This window comes from Mus pahari, chromosome 17 (assembly GCF_900095145.1).
Source record: "Mus pahari chromosome 17, PAHARI_EIJ_v1.1, whole genome shotgun sequence".
Lineage (NCBI taxonomy): Eukaryota > Metazoa > Chordata > Mammalia > Rodentia > Muridae > Mus > Mus pahari.
In genome coordinates, this window is record NC_034606.1 from 46,428,429 (window position 1) to 46,451,984 (window position 23,556).

Consider the following 23,556-nt stretch of genomic DNA (forward strand, 5'->3'; position numbering starts at 1 on the left):
ACTTGCTGCTGAATAAGCTCACCTTTTTTTGCTCGTTATAATTCAACTCAGCTGTTCTGGCTCAAGCTCCTCTTATAGCTGACTTACTCAATCTGGCTTCTCTCTTGGCCTCAAACTAACTCTAGCAGTCTGTCCTAGTCTCCTGGCTCCTCCTCGTTCTCTTGTTTGCTCTGTTTCACCTGTGTCTACCTGTTCTCTCTTCAGTCTGTCTCTGTAACACTCTCCTGGTAAAGCTGCCTCCTCCTCCCTCTCTCTGCTGCTCTGCTCTCCCTCTCAACTCTACTGCACTGCTCTCCATGAACTCGACTGTATTCCTGGACTGTATTTTCTTCCTCCTGTTCTTTCTCTCCCTTAAGTAGCTTCTCTTTCCTCTCTCATCTCTTGAGAATTGGGCATATTCTACTCTGTCAGATCTTTCTCTGGCTTATTACTTTGTCTGATACTTAATTAGACATAGCTTTCAAACACGGTGCTTCCTTCTACAAACTAACTTCACCTTCATCATTTGAGATTAAAGGTGAGGTCCAAAGGTCAGTCTGTATTCCAGCCAGAGGGATTAAAGGTGTGTGCCAAGGGCTGAGCCACACCACAACTAGAAACAGGTTCAACTAGCCTGTGACAGTGGAGGATGCACCTGTGTGCACGTGGAGGTGAAGTAGGGGCCTCTGTCACCTTTTTCTCTGGATCCCTGCCTTCATGCCATAAAATGGTTCTCACTGACCCAGAAGCTCATCATTTTGGCTAGGCTGGCTGGTAAGCCAGCATTCAAGATCTGCCTGTCTCTATTCCCATACTTCCCCAACCCCATGTTGGGGTTACAGGCACAGGAAGTCATGCCTGTAAAGATTTGAACTCAGGTTCATATATTTCAGAGCAATCACTCTTATCCAGACTCTCCCCCTCAGCTGATCAATCCACTGCAGAAGAGCCACACAGGCCTTCCAGAATTGTCTATCAGATCATGCTACTTCCCACCTTAAAAGTCCTCCAGAGGCTAACTGCTGGGCTGAGAATAAAATCTTGCCATCTGCTTTCCTCACCTACAGCTACCTTTCCTGTAATTATTCTAGTTTCCTGCTGGGCAAGCCACTCCTGGCCACAGAGGCCCCCTTCAGTTCTAAGATGAAGCAAGCTCTTGAAGGCTCTCTCTCTCTCCCTCTTAGCAGGCACAAGCTTCACATTACCTTGCATCTTGACTTCAGTGTGTGTCTCAAGAGAGGTGGGGATCCAGCCCAACCGCCCAGGAGGAACCCCACGGCTCCTCTTCAGTAAGCCAGTGCTGCTCATGTCAGCCGACTCAGACTGGAATAATTACCTGGTTCTTCCACTTGCTGTCTCCATGAGGACAGGGACTACACTGTACCCCCAGCTTTTCACAGAGTGTCTAAAAATGTCTGAATGTATAAACAACCAAATGTCTGGAAATCTGAAAGTGCTTTGGAACAGTTAAATTGTTAACTATCCATGAGTGAACTGTAGAAGTTAACCTCTGATTTTATCAGGGATCATCATGGCAAACAACGTGAATGAGAAGAGACCTTGGGGCGTCCTGAGTACTTGAGGAATCTTTTCACACATACGGTCTTTTTGAGACCATATATTATTAAGAAATTCCAATGTAACCCTCATTCCATGTCATGCAAAAAGTCAGGCAACAGCCTGGCTAACAAAACATGGCACAGAGAGGAACATGGGCAGAACCACACAGGCTACACACCACCTCATCACTGCCTTTACGATTTTAGGATGTCATTTAGGTGTCACTGGACTTACGTTAGGAGAACCCCAGCACTCACCCTCAGAATTGACTGTACCGTCTGCATGGGATAGGTGACTGTGGTGGCAATCGCTTTGGCTATTGCACCAATGATGAACACATCCAGAGAAGAGAGCTGGAAAGCAGAGGAGGGACCATTTTAATCAAACAAGGAAACAGGCATTCCTTTTAGACAATTTTAGAATTAAGGATTACCTTCATTCGCTTCTTTAGAAGCTGCCGTTTTAAGCCTTCATAGAACATGAATTGGATGGCAGGGTTGAAGACCAACAGCAAGGAGGGAAAGGTGCCATTCCACAGAGCCAAGATCCCTTCATCTCGAATAATCTGGTGGAATGCATCTAAGCAAGAAGTCAGGCTTTTGCAAAGCACCATGGCAGTGCCCTAACTAGAAAAGACATTTATTCTGTTCAAATGGGCCCAGATAGAAACTATCCTTTTAATAATATTTTGGGGGCAGATTCCCTACTTAGGTACTTTTCTGTTCATCTGTTTTTGCTTTTGTTCTTAAAGATGTTCCTGCTATGTAACCCAGTATGGCCTTGAACACTATCTTCCTGCCTCAGACAACAGGAGTGGGCTGCCATGCACTAGAGTTAACTACTTTTGAATAACCATCAGAATGTGATGTCAACTTCCATCACATGAACTTTCCCTGACAACCCTGGCTTAGACTGCTGCACTGTTAGCACAGCTGGGAACTGTGTACTGTACAGAACTATGAACTGTATGTAAACCATGTATTCCACATGGCCAAGCATAGCACAAGGTAAGATCTTTTCTTGAAATCTATGACCAAGGACTTCAAGAAAACTACTTCTGTTACAAAGAAAAATGCATGAGAAATGAGGGCCTGGCCATGTGGCTTCACTAAAAAGCCAGGTAGTGTGTGGTGGCACACTCTAGCAATCCAGCACTCTGGAGACTAAGGCAGGAGGATCAAGACTTCAAAGCCAGTTGTACATGGAGAGCTTGCCTTACAGAAGCAGAAATTTAAAGCCATCAGCTACTCTCCTGGTATCCAAAGACATCATTATGGATTAAGAGATGCACTATTCTTTAAAAACACGCACGTGGGCTGGTTGTACTGTAAGCACCAATACCACAAGCACTGGGGAGGCTAAAGGGCAGGAGGAGCTTAAGTCTGTGGCCAGCCTAGGCTACACAATGAGACTGTCTCAAAACCAGTCCCAGGCTCACACCTGTAATGTAGGTACTGAGGCCAGTGTAGGCCTCAACATGTTCAAGGCCAACCTGGAAAACAGCAAAACTCTTGTCTTAAAAAAACTAAAGGTGCTTGAGTTGGGGGGTACAACTCAGTATAGTGCTTTCCTAGAATATACACTGCCATGGGTTCAGACTCTCATGGCACTGTGACGCACTCCTATAAATCCCCACTCTGAGACTTGGAAGCAGGAGGGTCAGAAGTTCAAGATCATCTTGGGTATGAGGCCAGCCTAGGCTACAAGAGACTGTCTTAAAAGCAAAACAAACCCCAAACCAAAACAACAGCATCACAATTTACTTTAGGGGTAGAATGCTTGCCTGGCACACCTGAGGTCCTGGGTTTAATACCTAGCAAAAAAACGAAATAAAAACTCACATACTCCCCGTCTCCCCATCTACTCCTTTGGGGATAATACAAGTGTCTACCCTAGTCTTAGGCGTGTCCGCACGTACGCTGCAGCAGCACAGCAGGTGTGTCCTCTTGTGCCACTGTGAGGAGAATATTCAGGGCTGAGACTCAGCTGTAGTCAGCCCAGGTGAGTTCTATGGACCACAGATACACAGGCAAACAATGGTTTCCTGACAGCTGAAGCTGTCTGCTAGGCAGCTTTTCTATGGAAACAGAGTTCAAACAGAAAGGACAGACACATCTCAGAGACACCTACCGATAATGCCTTTGTAGTTAGTTGGTATAATGTCTTCATTCCGAAATTTTGCCCCCTGCAGCTTCAGTCTGGTGTTTACCACCCAGAGCGGAGTAGTTAGCAGCACATTCACCACTCCTTAAGAACAGAGAAAGACGCTTGAAAGCACAGTCACCCGCTGTCTTCACTGTCTTACGTTACACCAAGAAGCCGTTTCTATTTCTGCCACTGACTTCAGGTAAGGCTTAACTTTGTGCTGGGTTACAACACGTGCCACTGCCGTTAGAAGCCACCTGGAAGCCTGGCTGATAGCAGGGCTTCCTCACACAACAAGGTGGAGAACTCCCTTCCTCACTCAGTGAGGGCAATCACTTGCGATTTTGTTTTTGTTTTTGTTTTTGTTTTTTTTAAATAGGATTCAAAGTGGTGATTTGGGGATGGGGATTTAACTCAGGGATAGAGCAATTGTCTAACACATGCAAGGCCTGGTTTAATCACCAGCAGTGCAAAACAAAACAAAGTAGCAGTTTGATACAGTTTTCATCACAACTGTTAATAGAGAGAGAGGAGAATGACACCATGCTAAATCCGTGTCAGCATCAGAGAAAACAGCGGCCCACTGTCAGGTAAGTAGCACAGGGTTTTAAACCAGTATGATCTCTGGGTGAAAGGTGGGAGGACAGACGGACATTTCCAAGTGCTTCAACTGGGACCAAAAGCTCACTGAAGAGCTCATCACTCAGAGGATTAGGGCAGCCAGCAGCAGGCAGCGGTTACAAAGTGTCACAAAATACCGGAAGGAGCTCCTGCTCCAGGCGTGCTGTGACCCTTACAAGCGTGAAGATCGACCTTGGCCCACAAGGCTGCCTTGGAGCAGCACCGTGAGTCAGGTACTTCTTTGAAAACACAGGGCCCCAATTTAACAGCATCGTGAGAAACTAAAACTTCTCCTCATCCTGAAATGATTAAAGAAAATACCATACAGGAATGTAACAAAATGCCTGACAAAGGGTGTCTACTTTATAGCTACAGGTCAACCAAGGGACAGGCAGTGAGCATGTGTAATGGAACTGTCAGGCTCCAGCTGAGCCCTGAAGAATAAATAAACAGGAACGATCCTGAAGAAGAAAAGAAAGCCCCACTCCCTTGCCAAAAATCCTCTAAACAACACAGACAAAAACATGTTTTCGTGTAAGGAATCTCAAAAAACCCTGCAGAGAAAACAGTTTAATCAAGGATAGACTTTGTGAAAGCAGCCAAGCGACTCAAATCTATAGTTTTGTTGGTTTAATACCGTTACCAAAGTAAGATGGTTTTCTGCTTATTTTCCAGGATCATTGTACCAACATATTTCCCCCAAATAAAAGTCAGTACCAAGTAATCTTATGAGTTGCATTTCTACAGAGTCACAGAATACCAAGAAGCTATCTGTAGCTCTGACCCTATTCATATACCCTCTCAAGGCATTGAACACAGTATGAAAAAGCTGTGCCTGCCACAGGAGATCTTTGCTAGACTTTTTCCAAAGGCACCAGTGCCCCACAGCCTATCTGTCCAGAGTTCAGAACGCATGCCTACTTGATAGGATGTGCACTTCACTTCACAGAGATAAATCAGGATCTGGGAAAGTCAAGCCAGCAAATGCTGGTGTCTCTGCCTGCCTGTCCCCTGCCTGCCCCCTGCACACCCCCTCCCACCTACCCACCCCCTGCAGAAGAAGAGAGCACTCGGGAACCCAGGGATACCACAGAAAAGCAGTGTATGCACCATCCCAAACAAATGAAACCCATTGCCCTTTAGTCAGATTCTTTAGAAATCAAAACGTCCTTCAGGCTCTATTCAAGAAGTAGGTGTGCACAAAACACAAGGAGCAACACAGCCAAGACTAAGATTCAGCCATTATTTAAGGCTCTGCTTCCATGTTCCCATTATTAATACAGCAGAAAGACTGAAAGGTTCTGAGGGCAGCCTCAAGTACAAAGTGCACCACAATATTTAAATGAAGGAATCAAAAGTCACTGCAAAGCTTTGCATCAAGGACTGCCTTCATCCTAAGTCGGAATGGATGAAGAGGTACCTTTTTACCACGATAATTTTATGAATTCTGGGGTGGAATGCACTCAAAAATACTTGACAATGCTTTTTTAAAACTTCACAAAAATTGCAACTTACATAATCAAGCAAATGGCAGCATTCCAGAGCTACTCATGACTAACTTCAGTTCCTAATAACGCCCCACACAGGCAGACCCTCAGGGGTGCGCTCCTGTTGGTTCTAATCTGTGGGTGTTGCTTCAGCTCTAAGACCTGAGTTCTAATTAATACTCTTCTTACCAGGGGTTACTTTTCTTTTGAGTATCTATGAATCTACCTTTCCTTTTCCTTTTCAATAACAAATCATTTATGAGAAAGCAGAATCAAATCAAGAGCTGTGAAACACTAACCACTCAAACACCGTTCAGCCATCCAGGAGAAGGAGCATGAGAACCCTACCCTACCCCTCACCCAAATGAAGGGGCCAGGGAACAGACCCCAAATTCAGCAGTATTATAGCTATTTTTAAATGTAGGCTCTTGGAGTCTGGAAAAGGCTCCACTCTGGTGTTCCGTTATTTGCCTAAAGATGACATCCTTGAGTGTCTCAGGAGAGAAAAGTGGGTTGTTACTACCCCTGGATAGACTGTCACAAACTGCAATCTGTCTCCCCTGCCAACTCACTTCCAGGGAGAATCACACAAACCGCTCTGGTCTCCAGGCACACTCGTTCTCTCTAAAAGCCATTTCCTCCCACTCAAAACTGGCTCTTGGACAAAGAGGAGTGCATAGATTACTGTGTAGCCACTGACCTGAGGTTGCTTCCTGTGCAGTTTAAGTGCATTTGTTCTATTGCACGTCCTGTCATTGCTCCCTAGAGGGACAGTGGGTATCTGTGACTTTCTTTGCCACTTCCTAGCATCCTATCTTTTTTGGGATGGGGATTGCTTTTTGTATCTTTTCCCTTGTTAACCTGTCCACTGTCAGCTCATTTCAGGAACCTTTCCAGGGTAAAGAAGCAGCTGTTGTCATCCTCACAGCAGGAATAACTGGGACATAGCTGTTTACTTCTGAAATCTTAACAATAAACAGTTTTGTTCAAGGGGGAATATGAAAATGTGTCTCAGATGCACAGCTGGAAAGATGGCAGCTGATGCAGGAAAATGTCCAGGGCTGGGGAGATGGAGTTCAGACCCTCAGCACCCCAATGAACATGGACATGGAGTGGGCTCCAGGCTCAGTGAAAGAACCCCGTCTCAAGGGAACATGGCAGAGAGCTATAGAAGGCGATGTTCAATGTACTCTGGCCTCTACAAACATGAACGCATGCACACTACTTAAGTAAATACATTTTAAAAAGAGAAAGAAAATGGCAGGTCGAAGTTGGAGGATCATGAATTTTTTAGTGACTCATCTCAAAAGTCGATTCTCGCCCCCTCAAGACAGAATGAAATAACCCAAAATGGCAGAGGAAAGCTTCAAGTCTAACCCACTGTCTCCCTAGGGAGGAGCACAACACGATGTAAGAATAAACCTGGATGGCCAGAGCAAAGCAGAGGCAGGAAGTACGTTGTCAACTGGCATTCAAAAGTGCTGCTGCTCAAAATTACAATTCATAAACATGGCAAACATGGTCTTCAATCATGCGATCTAGTCCCAGACTCTCCCGGGTATGTCTATTGGGTTTCCCTGTAGAAATACAATAAATAATAATAAACTTCTAAGTTTCAAGTAGAATCTGAATAACAACAAAGCTAGAGATTCTCAACCTGTGGGCTGCAAACCCTTGGGGGTCCCAATGATCCTTAAGCAGAATGCCTCTGTAAGTGTTGCTGAAGACCACTAGAAAATCCAGATATTTACACTACCACTCATGACTCACAGCAGTAGTGAAGGACAGTTATGATGCAGCCATGAGGTAGCCATGAAAATAATTTTTTTAAAAGATTTATTTATTATATGTAAGTACACTGTAGCTATCTTCAGACACTCCAGAAGAGGGCGTCAGATCTTGTTACAGATGGTTGTGAGCCACCATGTGGTTGCTGGGATTTGAACTCCGGACCTTTGGAAGAGCAGTCGGGTGCTCTTACCCACTGAGCCATCTCACCAGCCCCATGAAAATAATTTTATGGCTGGGGGTCAGCACAACCCGAGGAGCTGTATTAAAGGGTCGCACATTAGGGAGGTTGAGAACCTGGAAAGCTGTGCCTTGCTCGCCTCAGAGAGAGGGAGACTTGTTTCTCCAGAGCTAACACAGTGACAGGGCTCAGAGAAAAGAGAGCTCTGATTACTGCAAGAATGGGTATGGATTAAGATACAAAAATATGTCATGGAGAGAAGTTTAGTGCCGCCAGAAAGAAGGCCTTCAAACAGGAAATCTCAGAATCGCAATCTTGTAATCATTCTTTAATTTCAGGTTTCCTGAGTACAATCACACTGGCATTTTCAGGTGGTTCTTTGTCATGTGCCACTGTGTAGAATGTTGTTGGGGACAACTGTCTTCCAGGCATAGTATGGTCACCATTATTTTCATTCCTCTTAAATTGTATTTCATGTATGCATACTCTGTGAACTTAAGCAGAGCATGTATTACAGGAGCCTTTGGAGGCCAGAAGAGTCTGAGCCCTGGAACTGGAGTTGCAGAAGAGTCTGAGCCCTGGAAATGGAGTTACAGAAGAGTCTGAGCCCTGGAAATGGAGTCACAGAAGAGTCTGAGCCCTGGAAATGGAGTCACAGAAGAGTCTGAGCCATGGAAATGGAGTCACAGAAGAGTCTGAGCCCTGGAGTTACAGACAGCTGTGAGTCTGAGTAATCTTGTGGGCGCTGGGAACTAAACCTGGGCCCTCTGCAGGAAGACGTGTGCGCTGAGGCGTCTCCAGCTCTGGTCATCACCATCTTCACATCCACTCACAGAAGGAGTGGGGATGGACCATGGAACCCTCATCTTAGACTGTAGCCAATCCTTCTACAACCCCTCCTCCCTCAGCTGTATGTAACTCTGCCCAATCTGCACACTGTCTCAAGAAGTGCTAAAATATACAGGAGATGCAAATTTGACTAGAGGAGGTTCTTATTTATGTAGCTTTCAGGAAGTAGCCATCCGTGCTGGAGGGAGACTTCCTAGTGATGTAGTTGTTTTGGGATCACCCATAGTCTTATAACAGCTTGGGTATGCTCCTCTAAGTAAGGTCAATAAACTCATCTGTCCATCAAGCTGAACTTGGGATCCCTAGCTGAGATGAGCAGACACTGGAGTGCATCTCCTCAGGAAAAGTCATGTAACACTTGGTGCTCAGACAGGGACCAGTAAGAGCAAAGATGATCTTGGGAGAATGTGGAGTGGCATTGCGCCTCCTGTGGGTGGGAAGCTAAGCCCTCTAGTTCGGAACATCTTGGGCTAAAGAGGGAGAAGATCCCTACACAGCCGTCCATCCCTTTGTCTTCCTGCTATAGTAAATACCTTGTTCTTGCCACACAACCAAGGCTGCTCTGTCTGAAGGTGGTGTCTATGGGGTAATCCCAGAGTGCCCGTCTTCCTCTATGTGGTAGAGTACCACACTTCTTATCACATGAGTACAGGGACATCTCTAAAATGGCTGACAGACAGAGAATGACTGGGATCCCTGAAATGTGCAGGCAGGGGAAGGAACTATTAGCAGACTGTGGCATCAGTTGGGGTCAGGGTGGGGAGCTTAGCTGTGAGTGATAGGCACGCAGTGAGGCTCAGCTGTCTGCCCAGAAGGAATACATCCATACAAAAGGATTACAAAGAGAGGGCTGGAGAGATGGCTCAGCAGTTAAGAGCACTGACTGCTCTTCTGAAGGTCCTGAGTTCAAATCCCGGCAACCATCCATAATGAGATCTGACCCCCTCTTCTGGTGTGTCTGAAGACAGCTACAGTGTACTTATGTATAATAATAAATATTAAATAGACCTTTGGGCCAGAGCGAGCAGGGCTGGAGCAAACAGAGGTCCCAAGTTCAATTCCCAACAACTACATGAGGGCTCACAACCATCAGCACAGCTCTTATACATAAATAAATAAATCTTTAAAAAAAGGAAAAAAGAATTACAAAGAGAAAGGGATGTGCACTAGCCTCTGAGCTGGCAAGAAGAGAGGGAGAACAGGGTGTGATGCAGGCTTGGTTCCTGGGGGAGGCTGAGAGGGAACGACAGACAAGTTAGGCCTGTGCTTGTTGTGAATGAAGGTCCTCATCGGTTCATGCATCTATCTGCACGTGTGGTCTCTAGGGGAGGTTATAGAGCCACTTGTGGTGCCTTCTCTGCTTCCTGCTCCTAACTGATGTCTTGCTTCCTCTATTCTTCAAGCATGTTCAGCACAGTGGTCAACGGTCTCATGTTGGAACACCAGTGAGAACTTTGCACTGCTGCTGAGGGCCTTCCAATCGCTTCCTACCTCCTGTCCTGTGAAGTATGACATGACCTGGCCCTGTTCTCTGCAGTCACATTGGCCTCTGCTCTGTTCTAGAACACTCCTGCCATGTTTCTGCATGTCTTTATCACCTCCTTTAAAATGGCCACAGTGACCTAGGCGGTGGAGGTGTACACCTTTAAGGCAGATGAATTTTTGCAAATTCAAGGCCAGCCTGGTCTATAGAGCTAGTCTAGGGCAGCCAACAATACAAAAAGAAACCCTGTCCAAAAAGAAACAAAGAAAAAGAAAAAAGCCATGCTGTCTAAAACTGTCCCTTGGCTAGCCTGCCCAGCTCTCTACCCTCCTCCTCTGGTGAAATCTGCCCTTAGCCCTTCTCTTCTGAGACACTGCACATTCGATTTATCTTCCCGATTGTCCTTCTTACATCACTGGACTGTAAGCCTCAGGAGGACAAGGAATCCTGCTTTACTTACTGCTGCTGTCCTTGCTACCTAGAACCAAGGTCAACAGAAGCAGTGGCAGACATAACACTGCAACGGTTTTAGGGGCTGGGCCAGGTACCAGAAGTTTATTACAAGGCATGAAGGATTCCTACAACCCAAGAATGCAAAAACAGTAGTTTGGTTAAAAAAAAAAAAAAAAAGGCCAAGAACTCAAAAGGACACTTTTGTAGAGATAATATGCAAACAAGCAATGAGCGCATGAAAAAACACTTGACGAAGAAAACACGCACTGATTAGGGTGCTGGTTAGCACAAGAGAGAAAGTAATGAGGAGAGAAGAGTGAGACGCCTACTAACGATCCTTGGACCATAAAGATACACCTGGCATGGACACTGCCCCAGGGCCAGAGGATGACGTCTGCCTGCAACGAGGCTGAGCTCCCTCAGCTACATAGTCAGTCTGCCTTCCATGCAGCACCTGACTCAATCTTCACTGCGAACACAGGCACAGAACAAGTCTGCTCCTCCTCATGCATCCAGACACTTGCCTGTCCAGCACCACACACAAGGTACGCACCAGTAAGTCCTTAAAGAAAAACAGGTATCACCCTATAAAATCATCAAAGTAGGTTGGAACCTTATGGTCACATACCAGAAGAAGCAGGCCCTAGGACATACAAGACCAAGGAAGGGTGAAACACCCTCATCTAAGTCTCATGAAGGAGATGTCTAACACTACATTGTTGACAGTCCACACTGATCTATCATCTGACCATCCGGCATGTGTGCCAGTGGACTAGAATAGGCAGCAGAGATGTTCTAAGCACTTTTAGGGATTGCAGCCCAGCTTTGAGCCACTGCTGACACAGCCTACTTCCACTGCCATCTGAAGTCTACCAGATTGTCCACTGGGACCTGCCCTCACTTCTGTAGCTTCCACAGGCCTGTTGCCCCAGCAGCAGCTTTCCTCTACTCTGAGGCTCAGTTCCAACCTGTGAAATCTGCAGCCTGGCTCTGTGGTAGGGGGATCTCCAGCAGTTCTCCAACAGGCTCATTTGCTAACACAGCACCCCATAATCTCTTTGTACCCATCATCCTCCTGCCTCCACCTCTTTAACCCTCTGTCCCTTAGTGCTCACACACATCATTACAGTTGATTACAATGTGAGATCTAAAAGATAATAAGTGTGCTGGGCGTGGTGGCACACACCTTTAATCCCAGCACTCGGGAGGCAGAGGCAGGCGGATTTCTGAGTTCGAGGCCAGCCTGGTCTACAAAGTGAGTTCCAGGACAGTCAGGGCTATACAGAGAAACCCTGTCTCAAAAAACCAAAATAAATAAATAAAAAAATAAATAGAAAGAAAGAAAGAAAAAAGATAATATCAGTGGCTAAGATCACAACAAAAGAACTGCCAGCTACCAAGGGAAATTGGGACACAGCAAATTACAGCCAAAGAAACTGATGGAGCTTGTAAATTTACTGTTATTCAAAATTTCTGACATTGTGAAAAGATATTAATGTGTCCATCATTGCTTCTGACATGGCATACTCATGACAATTACATATGATATATATGTCCATTTGGGGACATATATACAAAAGTACTTGAGTACTTGAGTCCTGTATTCATGAAGCACTATTCACAACAGCAAGTGGTGAATGCCACCCAAGTGTCCATTAGCAGACGAGTGGATTCACACAATGTGATGTAGTCACAACCGCAGAGTATTATCTAGACACACAAGGGAAAATATCTGTGAAATGCTACAATATACTTGAATCTTGGGGATACTACTGAGTGAAATAAGCCTGCTACAAAAGACAAATACCACACGATTCCACTTACATGCGGTAACTAACGTAGCCAAATCCTTAAAAGCAGAAAGTAGGATGGATGACGGTTACCAAGGGCTGGGGAGGGAGAGATGGGAAATTTACTTCGGGTGTATGAAGTTTGTAAAATGAACACCTCTGGTATCAGTTTTAAAAATGCAAGAAAATTTCATATGACTATCTTAAAATGGCTAGTGACAAATTTTATGTCATGTGTTTTTATTATCACATTAAGAAGACATGTCAGAAAAACTGGTCATATTCTCTGCAGTATTACTGAGTGCTAAAATCATCTCTTAGAGGATACATGAAGCACAGATCAACATTAAAATATAAACATATTTTATACACAGAAAACTTTGTTACCTGCTACAAACCCAACCACGAGATCTTTTCCTGTAGAAGAACGCTGACCTTTGACCCACACTGCTTTGAGGCTATTAAAAGTGTAAAAATAGACAAAATTGGAGCAGCAGAGACTGGAAATAACTGGAAACCATCCTCTGTATGGCGCCAAGCTATGGAAAAAAACACAATAAGCAAAGTAAAGATCATGGACAAAAGCCATGGGCAATTGCCAGAGAAGCCTGTCAAGGTTTGAATGTAAACCACTCCCCCACAGGCTTATGTATGTGAATGCTTGATGCCAACACCTCTACCCACAACTGTTTTAGAAGGCTGTGAAGTCTGTAAAAGGTAGAGCTTTGCAAGAGGGAACAGTCACTGGGGACGGGCCCAGTCCCACTTCCCATGGAGGCAATGTGATCAGCTGGCATGCCTCACTTATCGTGATGGACTGTGAAGTAAGTCAGAATAAACCTTCCCTCCCTTCTCTTCCTTGACACAGAACCGAGAGAAGTAAATAGTAAGAAGCCAGGAAAAGTCTGGTCTCTACTGACAATCTCAAGGTCTGACAAAGAGCAGGACATCTGCAGCCCCTTAAAAGGTTCTCCCCACAGGTGCTTAGAGCTGCAGGAAGTAGCTGCAGCACATCACAAAGCACCCAAGGAACACAGGAGGCCAGCGGGGGAGAGGGAGATGTTTCATCATATTGCCAAGCCTGACTCTGAACTCCTGCATTAAGCAGTTCTTCCCCAGCCTCCTGCAGAGTGGGCACTACAGGGAAACACCATTGTACTACCTGGGCACTCATTATTCTTATTGAGAATGCATTGGTTCAGAGGTGAAGAGCACTGACTGCTCCTCCAGAGATCCCGAGTTCAATTCCCAGCAACCACATGGTGGCTCACAACCATCTGTAATGGGATCTGGTGCCTTCTTCTGGCATGCAGGCAAACTTAAAACAAGAATTAAAACTCACACCTTTAATATCAGCACTCAGGAGGCAAAGGAAGGTGGATCCCTATGAGTTCAAGGTCAACATAGCTTGTCCCAGCCAGGGCCTTATAGGGAGTGTCAATGGGATGACATAGAGGTTAAATGCCCTGATGCATATAACTAACCCTTAAGTAACTGAAAAAGGTCATGTGATATGCATGTGTGTGTTAAAGACAGAAACACAGGGAGGGCAAGTGCAAACGTAAAAATGGTCAGTAAAAGTATAAAGTGGGCAGTGGTGCACTGTGCCAACTACAGTTCTGAAACTGTTTGCAACTCTGAAATTATCTCAAAACACAAATTCAAAGAAATTTAAAAAAGAAGAAAAAGAATGCAATCTGTCTGGATGCAATTGATAGGAACAAACTGTGTGTGGCAGAGGTGGGTGAAATTTTCTCAGTTGGTCTATAGAGTGAGTTCTAGGACAGATAGGGATACACAGAGAAACTCTGTCTTGAAAAACCAAAAAAAAAAAAAAATTCTTAGAAGGTGCCATAAAAAAATTAATTAATGAAATGGCAGAGGATAGAGAGGGCTTAGCAGGTAAGGGCATCTGTTGCTCTTGAAGTGGACCTGGGTTTGGATCCCCTGACCTACATGGTGGTTCACAACCATGTATAACACCAGCTCAAGGGGATCCAACACCCTCTTATTGCTTCCTTGAGCATCTGGCACACACATGATCACTGACATACATGTAAGGAAAGTACTAACACATAGAAATAAATCCAAAATACAAAACAAAAACCAACTGGTTAACAGATATGTAAGGAATTAAGAACACATATGGCTCTATATGTCTCGAGCCTCTGAGCAGGGTCTTCAAGTTTCACTCGGCATCTAAGTCTTCATATAAGCCGCTCCGACGGAGCTGTGAATCGGGTGGTACTCACAGGCCTTCTTCCTTAATTATCTCCAGGAGCACTGCGTGTGTCGTTTTTGACTTTCTTTTCTCGTCGACTGTAAGAATGAAGACAAGTATTATCTGCAGCATCAGATAATCAGTTTCACCAAAGTGTCATCATTTCATCTGCATAAACTCACTTGTTCCAAGAGTTCCCTGCTTTGTCTCAGACCCTCCAGTGTGTCCAGCCAATGGCTTTACTTCCCCAGAGAAAATTCATCTGTTACTCAGAAAGAATTTTAACTTAAAGCCTATTGCCACAGTAAAGCCGAAATGCTATTTCTGGAGTTTTACTAAGCTCTTTCTTAAAATATTTATTTTATTTTTAATTGTATGTTTGTATGTGTGTTTGTGTGTCAGTGTGTGCTTGAGTGCAGGTGCCCTTAGAGGCCAGAAGAGGGTATAGGATCCCTGGAACTGGATTACTGGGAACTGAATTTGGGTCCTCTGGAAGAGCGGTGTATGTTTGTAACCTCTAAGCCATCTCTCTAGCTCCATACAGTCCATGTCTCTATCCTTGCTTCCCCACTTCCCTTCACTACATGCATGTGTGTCTCTGTGACTTTATGTGTGCCACATGTATGCAGGGAATCTTGGTGGCCAGAGTGCATCAGATTCCCTGGACCTGCAGGGACAGGCAATTGTAAACCCCGTGATATAGGTACTAGGAACCAAACCTGGGTCCTCTGGACCCATAATGTTGTAAATCCATAAATGTTTCTAACAGCTTAGCCAGTTCTCCAGCCTCTTTTTTTTTTCTTTTTTTTCTTTTTAAAGATTTATTTATTTATTTATTTATTTATTTATTTATTTATTATATGTAAGTACACACTGTAGCTGTCTTCAGACACTCCAGAAGAGGGCGTCAGATCTTGTTACGGATGGTTGTAAGCCACCATGTGGTTGCTGGGATTTGAACTCCGGACCTTCTGAAGAGCAGTCAGGTGCTCTTACCTACTGAGCCATCTCACCAGCCCCGTTCTCCAGCCTCTTATAGTGCTCTTTTTAAAACCAACATGCATGTTCTCATTTTTATTTCCATACCTTATAAAGGAAACTGATTACTTCTTTCTCTCTTAAAAAAAAAAAAAAAAGATTTAATTTTCTGTGTATGAATGTTTTGCCTACATGCACTATATGTGTGCCTGGTGCCTAGGGAAGTCAGAGAAGGTGTTGGATAACCTACAGCTGGAATTACAGATGTTTCAGAACTGCCATGTGGGTGCTGGGAATTGAACCCAGGTCCTTGTTAGAGCTACAAACGTTCTTAACCTCTGAGCCATCTTTTAGCCTCTACTTTCTTCCTTTATGAAAAAGGCTAGGAAAACAAAAGCAAAGCCAGGATTAAAGCCCAGATTTCCAGCATTCTGGCTTTGTGCTGCTTCCTAGCCTTGAATCCCAGGGCAACACCCTCATTTCTTGGGTATTGTCACTGAAAACAATATCCACATTTCAATTAACTTCAAATTTCCTGCCCATGCTATAAAATTAATCTGAAAACATAAAAATGTGGCAATGAACCAGTTTCTTTAGAATTAAAATTGGTACCAATATATCTTATGAAATGGCAAGTTAGTCAGTCCTCATTAAACACAATCTGGCATTCACTCAAAATCACATATCTATCTACCCCTTGATTTGGAAGAAATCTCACGTCTGGGAATTTATCCCATAAAGTTTACAGAAACAAAATGGCTTATGAACAAATCTATTATTACATGGAATTTGCAAGAACAACAATAACAAAAAAGTAAAACAACCCAAGAATTCTCCCGCAAAGGGCAAGGGTAAGCAGGTTATGGTGCATACCAGACTACTTGACAACTGGAAGACTGGGTAAAGAAAAACACACTGCCAGGCTTATAATGCGAAGTTCGGGGTGGGGGTGGGGGAGCTGGAGAGATAGCTCAGCAGTTAAGAGATCTGGCTGTTCTCCCAGAGGACCCAGGTTCAATTTCTAGCATCTACATGGTGACTCACAACCCTCTGTAACTCCAGTCTCAGAAAATCTGGTGCCTTTTCTGGTCTCTGTGGGAATGAGGCGCACATGTACTATACAGACATACATTTGGGCAAAACACTCATATATAAATAAAATCTAAAAAAGAGTACTTTTAAATGCAAGGTCTAGGACAGAGCAGATTGCTTTTTATATGAGTAAGACAGAAAACTCAGAATCTACATCACTTGCTTGTTATTGCATAAAGCCTGAAAAGGTATTCAGGAGACCAGGAAAGGCTGACCGACAGCCTCATGCTTCACTCCTATACATCAGTGGGCTCTAGACTCTGCAATGCCCATCGCTCTTTTTATTTTGCTCTGCCTCTCTCATTCTCTCTTCCTTCTTCCCTCTCTGAAACAAGGTCTCAGTACAGCTCCTGTGCTCAAATGGTCCACGGGCCTCAGACTCCCAAGTAGCTGGAACTGTAGGTGTGTACACAGTGACTACACCTGTCACTCTGAAGGATATCCAAATCGAGAAATCTTGGAGCTGGAGAGATGGCTCAGTACCCATATCAGGTGGCTCACAATCACCTGTAACTCCAAGGATTCCAAAGTTCCTGGCTTCTGAGGCTACCTGCACTCATGTACACATACCCCCCAAACAGACACACAATAATACACATACATACAATTAAAAGTAATTTTAAAACTAAGAGACAAAGAGAGAGTGAGATCTTCCTAGAGATGAAGATACCAAGAAACACCACAGTGTTAACTATGGTGGAGGGGGTGAAGGTGGACTGGAGGTTACTCCTTTCTATGTATTTTGCTTTGTGGATCATATAAATATTTGCCTATCTAAAAATTTTAACCACAATCAGTAGGCAAAGTGTTTAACCTTTGAGATAGTTTTCAAACTATGCAAGTTATGGCATTGGTTTACAATTTCAAGATGAAAATAAAATAGAAGGAGACAGAAAAAAAAAAGAATTATAGCAAAACGAAAAGCCCTGTAGTGCCAGAGCAGGTTAGGATGACGTGTCTAGATGAGCAGGAAGGGCTATTTATCTCCACTGCTTCCCAGTTTCCATCCTCTTTAGAAAACCTTCCTCCCTTAAAAATGCCCAGTGTAAGCCTCAAAAGTCACCCTGGAGGCAGAGCTCAAGTGGAGCACTTGCCTAGCACACGGGAAGCCCTGGTCTGGATGCCTACTGTAAAAGCCATGGAAGTTTAGAAAGAATGGCAATGGCTTGAGATTATAAATGTGAGAAGCCCTTTGGTCTCTCAGATTAGAAATGGCTAATGCTAGGGTTCATCCACTATGAGTCTTCTAAGAAACTGAAGGCTGGTAGCCAAAGGGCAGTGGAACACATTCTTCTCCTCAGGCTCTGATGTCTCCAAGGGGGTCACCCTCCTGTGAATGATTGGGGTGGAAAAATCAGGAAAGCCGAAGCCAGCTAGGCCAGTTTCCCTGTGTGTCTGTCTCTTGTAGCAGCTTCTCACTTTGTCCTTTTGTACTGATTCCTTTACCAAGCCTGCCAGTACCCGACCTTGGGGCTGACTCTTAGAATATATTTTGGCTTTCATGGAGAACCCTGCTCGGACTTGTTTGGTGGGCATTACACTGTAGTGCCCAGACACCAATGGTGCAAGTGCAGTCCCAATTCCACTGCCCACTCACCCATCACCCTAATATGGAAACCTATCACACGGAAGCACATCTGCCTTTCTAATAACTGCTAAAACAAAACAAAACAAAAATACCTTTTTTCATGTGTGAGCTTGCTACATGATAAAACCAGTGAGATGGATACCAGAGGGCAGAGGTCTTGGAGTACTGCCATGAGTAAAGGCTGTATGTAATCACTTTCTAGTGTGAGGAAATTCACCCTTGACTTAATCCTTCAGGCCACCCTTTTTCTCTTCTAAGAGCCTGCAGAGCCTTGGTATTGAAGACTGTTTTTCTGGTTTTTGAGTTTTTTGTTGTTGTTGTTGTTTTGTTTTTTGAGACAGGGTTTCTTTGTATAGCCCCGGTTGTCCTGGAACTCACTTTGTAGACCAGGCTGGCCTCGAACTCAGAAATCCGCCTGCCTCTGCCTCCCGAGTGCTGGGATTAAAGGCGTGCACCACCACACCCGGCTGAAGATTGTTTCTTAAGTAATCGCTGGTCAGTTTATAGTAGAAACTGCTCCCATACACTTATTCCGACCTTTCCGACTACACATTGGGGAATTCCCTCTGTGGAATTTCGACAGGTGACTCTCTTATTTACTTTAAGTTGCCGCAATTCTCCTTGGAGAACAACAGCACTGGTCTAGTTGCTGTTCGAAGCCTGTTCACCCCCAGTACAAGAAGAGAAGGAGTAGGGATCAGATATTTAAGTCAGGTGCATAGCTATAAGGCAAGAGCTTTAGAGGTGGAGGCAGGGGGATGAGCCATGGTTAGGCTATATAATGAGGTTGAAGCCAGTAGGGCTATAGATAACCCTGCCACAAAACCAAGCAAGCAAACAGACAAGAGCAGTGTGGACAGAATAGCCTCATCTCGGTGCAGTATGGAGGAGAAAATGCTACCCAACATCAAAGGATCAATACACGAGATCATTACTTACCCTGAAGCCGAAGTCTGGCGGTGTCCAAGGGGAAGAACACTGTCATGGCAGTCACACTTCCCTGCAAAGTTTAAAAGGGCTTTAGCCATTACAGTAAATAAACATGGGCCACAACTTAAAAAAGATGGGTGTGGTTTTTCTTTATGTCTACATGCACATCTGTCTGTGCATTCTTTGCACACCTGGTACAATGTGGAGGCTAGAAGAAGATGTCAGATTCCCTGGGACTGGAGTTCAGATGCTTGTGAGCTGGTATGTGGGTCTGGGAACTGAACCCAGGTCATCTACAATAGCAGCTAGTGTTCTTAACCACTGATCAGTCTCTCCAGCCACGGACTATTTTTTTTTTTTAAAGATTTATGTATATGAGTGCTCTGTCTACATATTTGTCTGCACACCACAAGAGGGCATCAGATTCCATTACTATAGATGGTGGTGAGCCACAATGTGGTCGCTGGGAATTGAATTCAGGATGCTCTGGAAGAGCATCGAGATGGCTTAATGATTAAGTCATCTCTCTAACCCAGACTGCAACTTTCTTTTTTTTTTTTTTGAGACAGAGTTTCTCTGTATAGCCCTGGCTGTCCTGGAACTCACTTTGTAGACCAGGCTGGCCTCAAACTCAGAAATCCGCCTGCCTCTGCTTCNTGAGTGCTGGGATTAAAGGCGTGCGTCACCACGCCTGGCTCCTGACTGCAACTTTTAAACGATCAAAAACTCATGAGTAATGTTTGGCTGTGGTACTTTGCATCTGCCCCCATCAATTGCTAAGAACATGGCCCACAGAATCAACAGACTGGAACTCCTGGAAACTTGAGAGATCAGGGGACCAGTAGGTTCTGACCCAGGTCCTCTACATACATGCAATGGCTAAATAGCTTAGTGCTTTTGTGGAAATCCCAACAGTGGGAGCACCGGCTGTCCTTGACTCTCTTGCCTACTTGTAGGACCCATTCCCTCTACTGGGTTGCCTTGTCCAGCCTTGATGTAATAGTATATGCCTGGTCTTACTGTAGTTTGTTATGCTGTGTTTGGTTGATTTCCCTGAGAGGGCTGCTCTTCTCGGTCTGAGGGGAAAGAAGAGAGGAGAAGGGGGAAGGAGGGGAAACTGCTGTTGGGATGTAATATATAAGAGAAGAGTAACATAATACTACAAATAAAAACTGCACACCACATCTAATGCTTGAATCAAAATAAAAACAAATTATGTAACATTAAAAAAAAAAACAACTAATTGGTGCTATCAGTTAAATTAAATTCTTACCAAATAAACACAGTACTTCAAATCTATTGGGATTATCCACATATAAAATTCTATTATTAGGTACTTAGAAGGAGAGTTTAATTTTCCAAAAGAAATACCTTTTGTTTCTCTGATACTGAAAAAGAAACAAATCTACAGCACATTTGAAGACAGCAGATAAATGGAGTTTTGACTTTCTTTCAGGTTAGTTGCTACTACGATGCCTCTGATACTCCCCAAAATCAAAATAGTCAAGAATCTAAAAATATAGTCTAAGTTGAATATGGTAGCACACATCTTTAATTTCAGAATTCAAAGGCAGACAGATCTCTATGAATTTGAGGCCAGCTTGGTCTACATAGCAAGTTCCAGGATAGTCAAGGTTACATGGCAAGACCTTGTCCCAAAAGACCAGTATGTATATGTGTGTGATACATATATACATATACATGACTATTTCCTAATAACTTAATATGATCACCAAAAATTGAAAAGGCATGCAAGAATCGTATTATTATTTGAAATGTGTGTGTGTGTGTGTGTGTGTGTGCGTGTATGGAGAGACCAGAGACTAAAGTACAGTTTCTTATTTGTGGATGTCCTAACTCCTATGAAAATGTCATAGTGTGTTGTAGTTTATTAACCAGCTGACCTTAAAAAAAGAAGATTATTTTGGATGACTAAGTGAAAACGAAGAAATTACTGGACTCCTTAAAAGTATCAGGGGCTGGCAAAGTCACTCATTGAGTAAAGGCTCTTGGTGTCAATCTGATGGCATCAGTTCAATCCCAGAACCCATATGATGGAAGGAGAGAACTGACTTCTACATGCTGCTCTCTGACCTCCACACACGTGCACACATATCTTCTCATATAAATAAATTAAATGTAAACAAAAAAATTAAGAGGGGTATAGGGGTGCAAGTCTTTAGTTCTAGCACTTAGGGATCCAAGGCACGCGGATCTCGGTTTGAGGCCAGCCTGATCCACACCAAATTCTGAGCTACACAGTGAGACTCTATCTAAGTCAAACCAAAGATTGTTAAAAGAGAGGAGGAGGCAGAGGAGGAGGAGGAGGAGGAGGAGGAGGAGGAAACTCTGGGCTCTATTCCCAACCCTGGAGAAAAGAAGACTAGGGAGCAGATCAGGGGAGTAAGTAGGAGAAAGCAACTCGGTGGAAGAAGAGACTCCAACTGCGAACTCTGGCGATGGAGGAAGATGCCACTAGTCAGGAAATGTAGCAGCCTCTGGAAAGTGGTCAAAAGAAGGAAATGATCTTTACCCTAGAGCAGTGGATCTCAGCCCGTTGATACAGTTCCTCATGTGATGATCCCCAGCCATAAAATGATTTCTGTTGCTAGTATAAGTGTAATTTTGCTACTGTTATGAATTATAATGTAAGTATCTGAAATGCAGATGGTCTTAGTCGACCCTTCTGAAAAGGTCGTTCAATACCCCCAAAAGGGTCTTTTTTTTTTTTTTTTTAAAGATTTATTTATTTATTATATGTAAGTACACTGTAGCTGTCTTCAGACACTCCAGAAGAGGGTGTCAGATCTTGTTACAGATGGTTATGAGCCACCATGTGGTTGCTGGGATTTGAACTCCGGACCTTCAGAAGAGCAGTCGGGTGCTCTTACCCACTGAGCCATCTTACCAGCCCCCAAAAGGGTCTTGACCAGGGGCTGAGAACCACTGCCTTGAAAAAGAAACACAGCTTTTGCAATGTCTTGCTTTTTATTTCAGTAAACCTGCACTGGCCTACCTTACAGATGACAAACAGGTATGGTTTTAAGCTACTTGGTAGGCATGGTCACATTTGTTATGTAGAAACAGAAAACAGATACAACAGATACAATAAACCCTGGGAGGCAGAGGAAGCCCTGTAGTACCTTTCACAGCAGTCAGGGAATCCCAGTCCAGCTTCTGGACTTCCCTCAGGTGACCTGAAATAGGCAGGTGGCCTAGAAAGCTATCTAGCCAGAATACCAGCCTGACTTGTCATCATCCCTGAAGACCAGCAGCAGTAAAAAAAAAAAAACAGAACTCAAAGGAGAGGACACACACACACACACACAGAGAGAGAAAGAGAGAGAGAGAGAGAGAGAGAGAGAGAGAGAGAGAGAGATATTCCCTCTATGTTTTGTAGGAAACATGAATGTGAAACTTAAAACTTGAATGCTGAGATGGGAGTTTCTGATTACAGCAATACCATGTCGTAGGCAACGTGCTGCTAATTATCCAGAAACGCTGAATAAAATATAACAAATGCCCTTCTGCTTACTGCATTACTGCAGTGCACTAGAAAGTACAGGAAAGCCCTGGAGGGCTAGCGATTAGCCATCCACAGGGTTAAGCAGGTTCTTCTACTCCAGGGTCTGCAGGAGCTCTGTGTCTTGTTTTGCTTTTAAAGCTGAGGTAAAATCCGTCCAGTACAACACTACATTGTAGAGTACACCTTAAGGGCTGGGATGCATGGAGCTGCTGTGTGTGTTTCCTCATCAAGAAACATAAAGGGCTGCTTTCACATGCACTGTTACCTGCAACAAAATATTGTACTTGCACGCCTTATACTGAGTCACACAAACACATTATTTTCAGAATCTGAATTAAATTTCTCTAAATAGATCTATATTTTTCCTGAGAACAATTTGTTCAGTTATACAGAATGAGAAGACACAGATGAGAAGCAGGCATGATGTACCACACTGTTGTGCCAGAGGCATAAAATAAACCCACTGAGTCCCACAGAATTCTAACTATCTGAGTAGGAGTGTTATTGCAGACAATAATTACAATTTACAAGAATCTATTTCTAGAGAAATCTATTTCAGAGATTTCATTCTCTCACCAAGACCATTTTGAATTACAACATTCTGTGTTGGGAGAACAAGTAAATTCCTATGCTGCATTGGCACTTGAAGCCAGGAGGTCCCTACAGCTGGAAAGTCAAGGGCCTGGGCAGCCCAAAGGCAGAGTGGCAGAGGCAGGGCGTAAGCACCCAGACTCCACCAAATACATATACACCTTCTTTCACTTCTTTTTTATTTAAAAAAAAGTATTACATTTGTGTGTGTGTGTGTGTGTGTGTGTGTGTGAGAGAGAGAGAGAGAGAGAGAGAGAGAGAGACAGAGAGAGAAAGAGAGAGAGACAGAGAGAC

At 44.0% G+C, this 23,556-nt stretch overlaps 1 protein-coding gene across 1 annotated transcript in view; it reads right to left on the minus strand.

The window, feature by feature from the left end:
• Slc25a17 (solute carrier family 25 member 17) overlaps positions 1 to 23,556 on the minus strand; it is a 45,249-nt gene that overhangs the window by 6,192 nt on the left and 15,501 nt on the right. The window contains exons 2-7 of the mRNA XM_021216710.2: positions 19,155 to 19,215; positions 14,589 to 14,655; positions 12,724 to 12,875; positions 3,670 to 3,786; positions 1,973 to 2,118; positions 1,797 to 1,892 (exon numbers count right to left, since the gene is read on the minus strand). Of these exons, the coding sequence (XP_021072369.1) occupies positions 1,797 to 1,892; positions 1,973 to 2,118; positions 3,670 to 3,786; positions 12,724 to 12,875; positions 14,589 to 14,655; positions 19,155 to 19,215 (639 nt within the window). The remainder of the gene's footprint in view (positions 1 to 1,796; positions 1,893 to 1,972; positions 2,119 to 3,669; positions 3,787 to 12,723; positions 12,876 to 14,588; positions 14,656 to 19,154; positions 19,216 to 23,556) is intronic.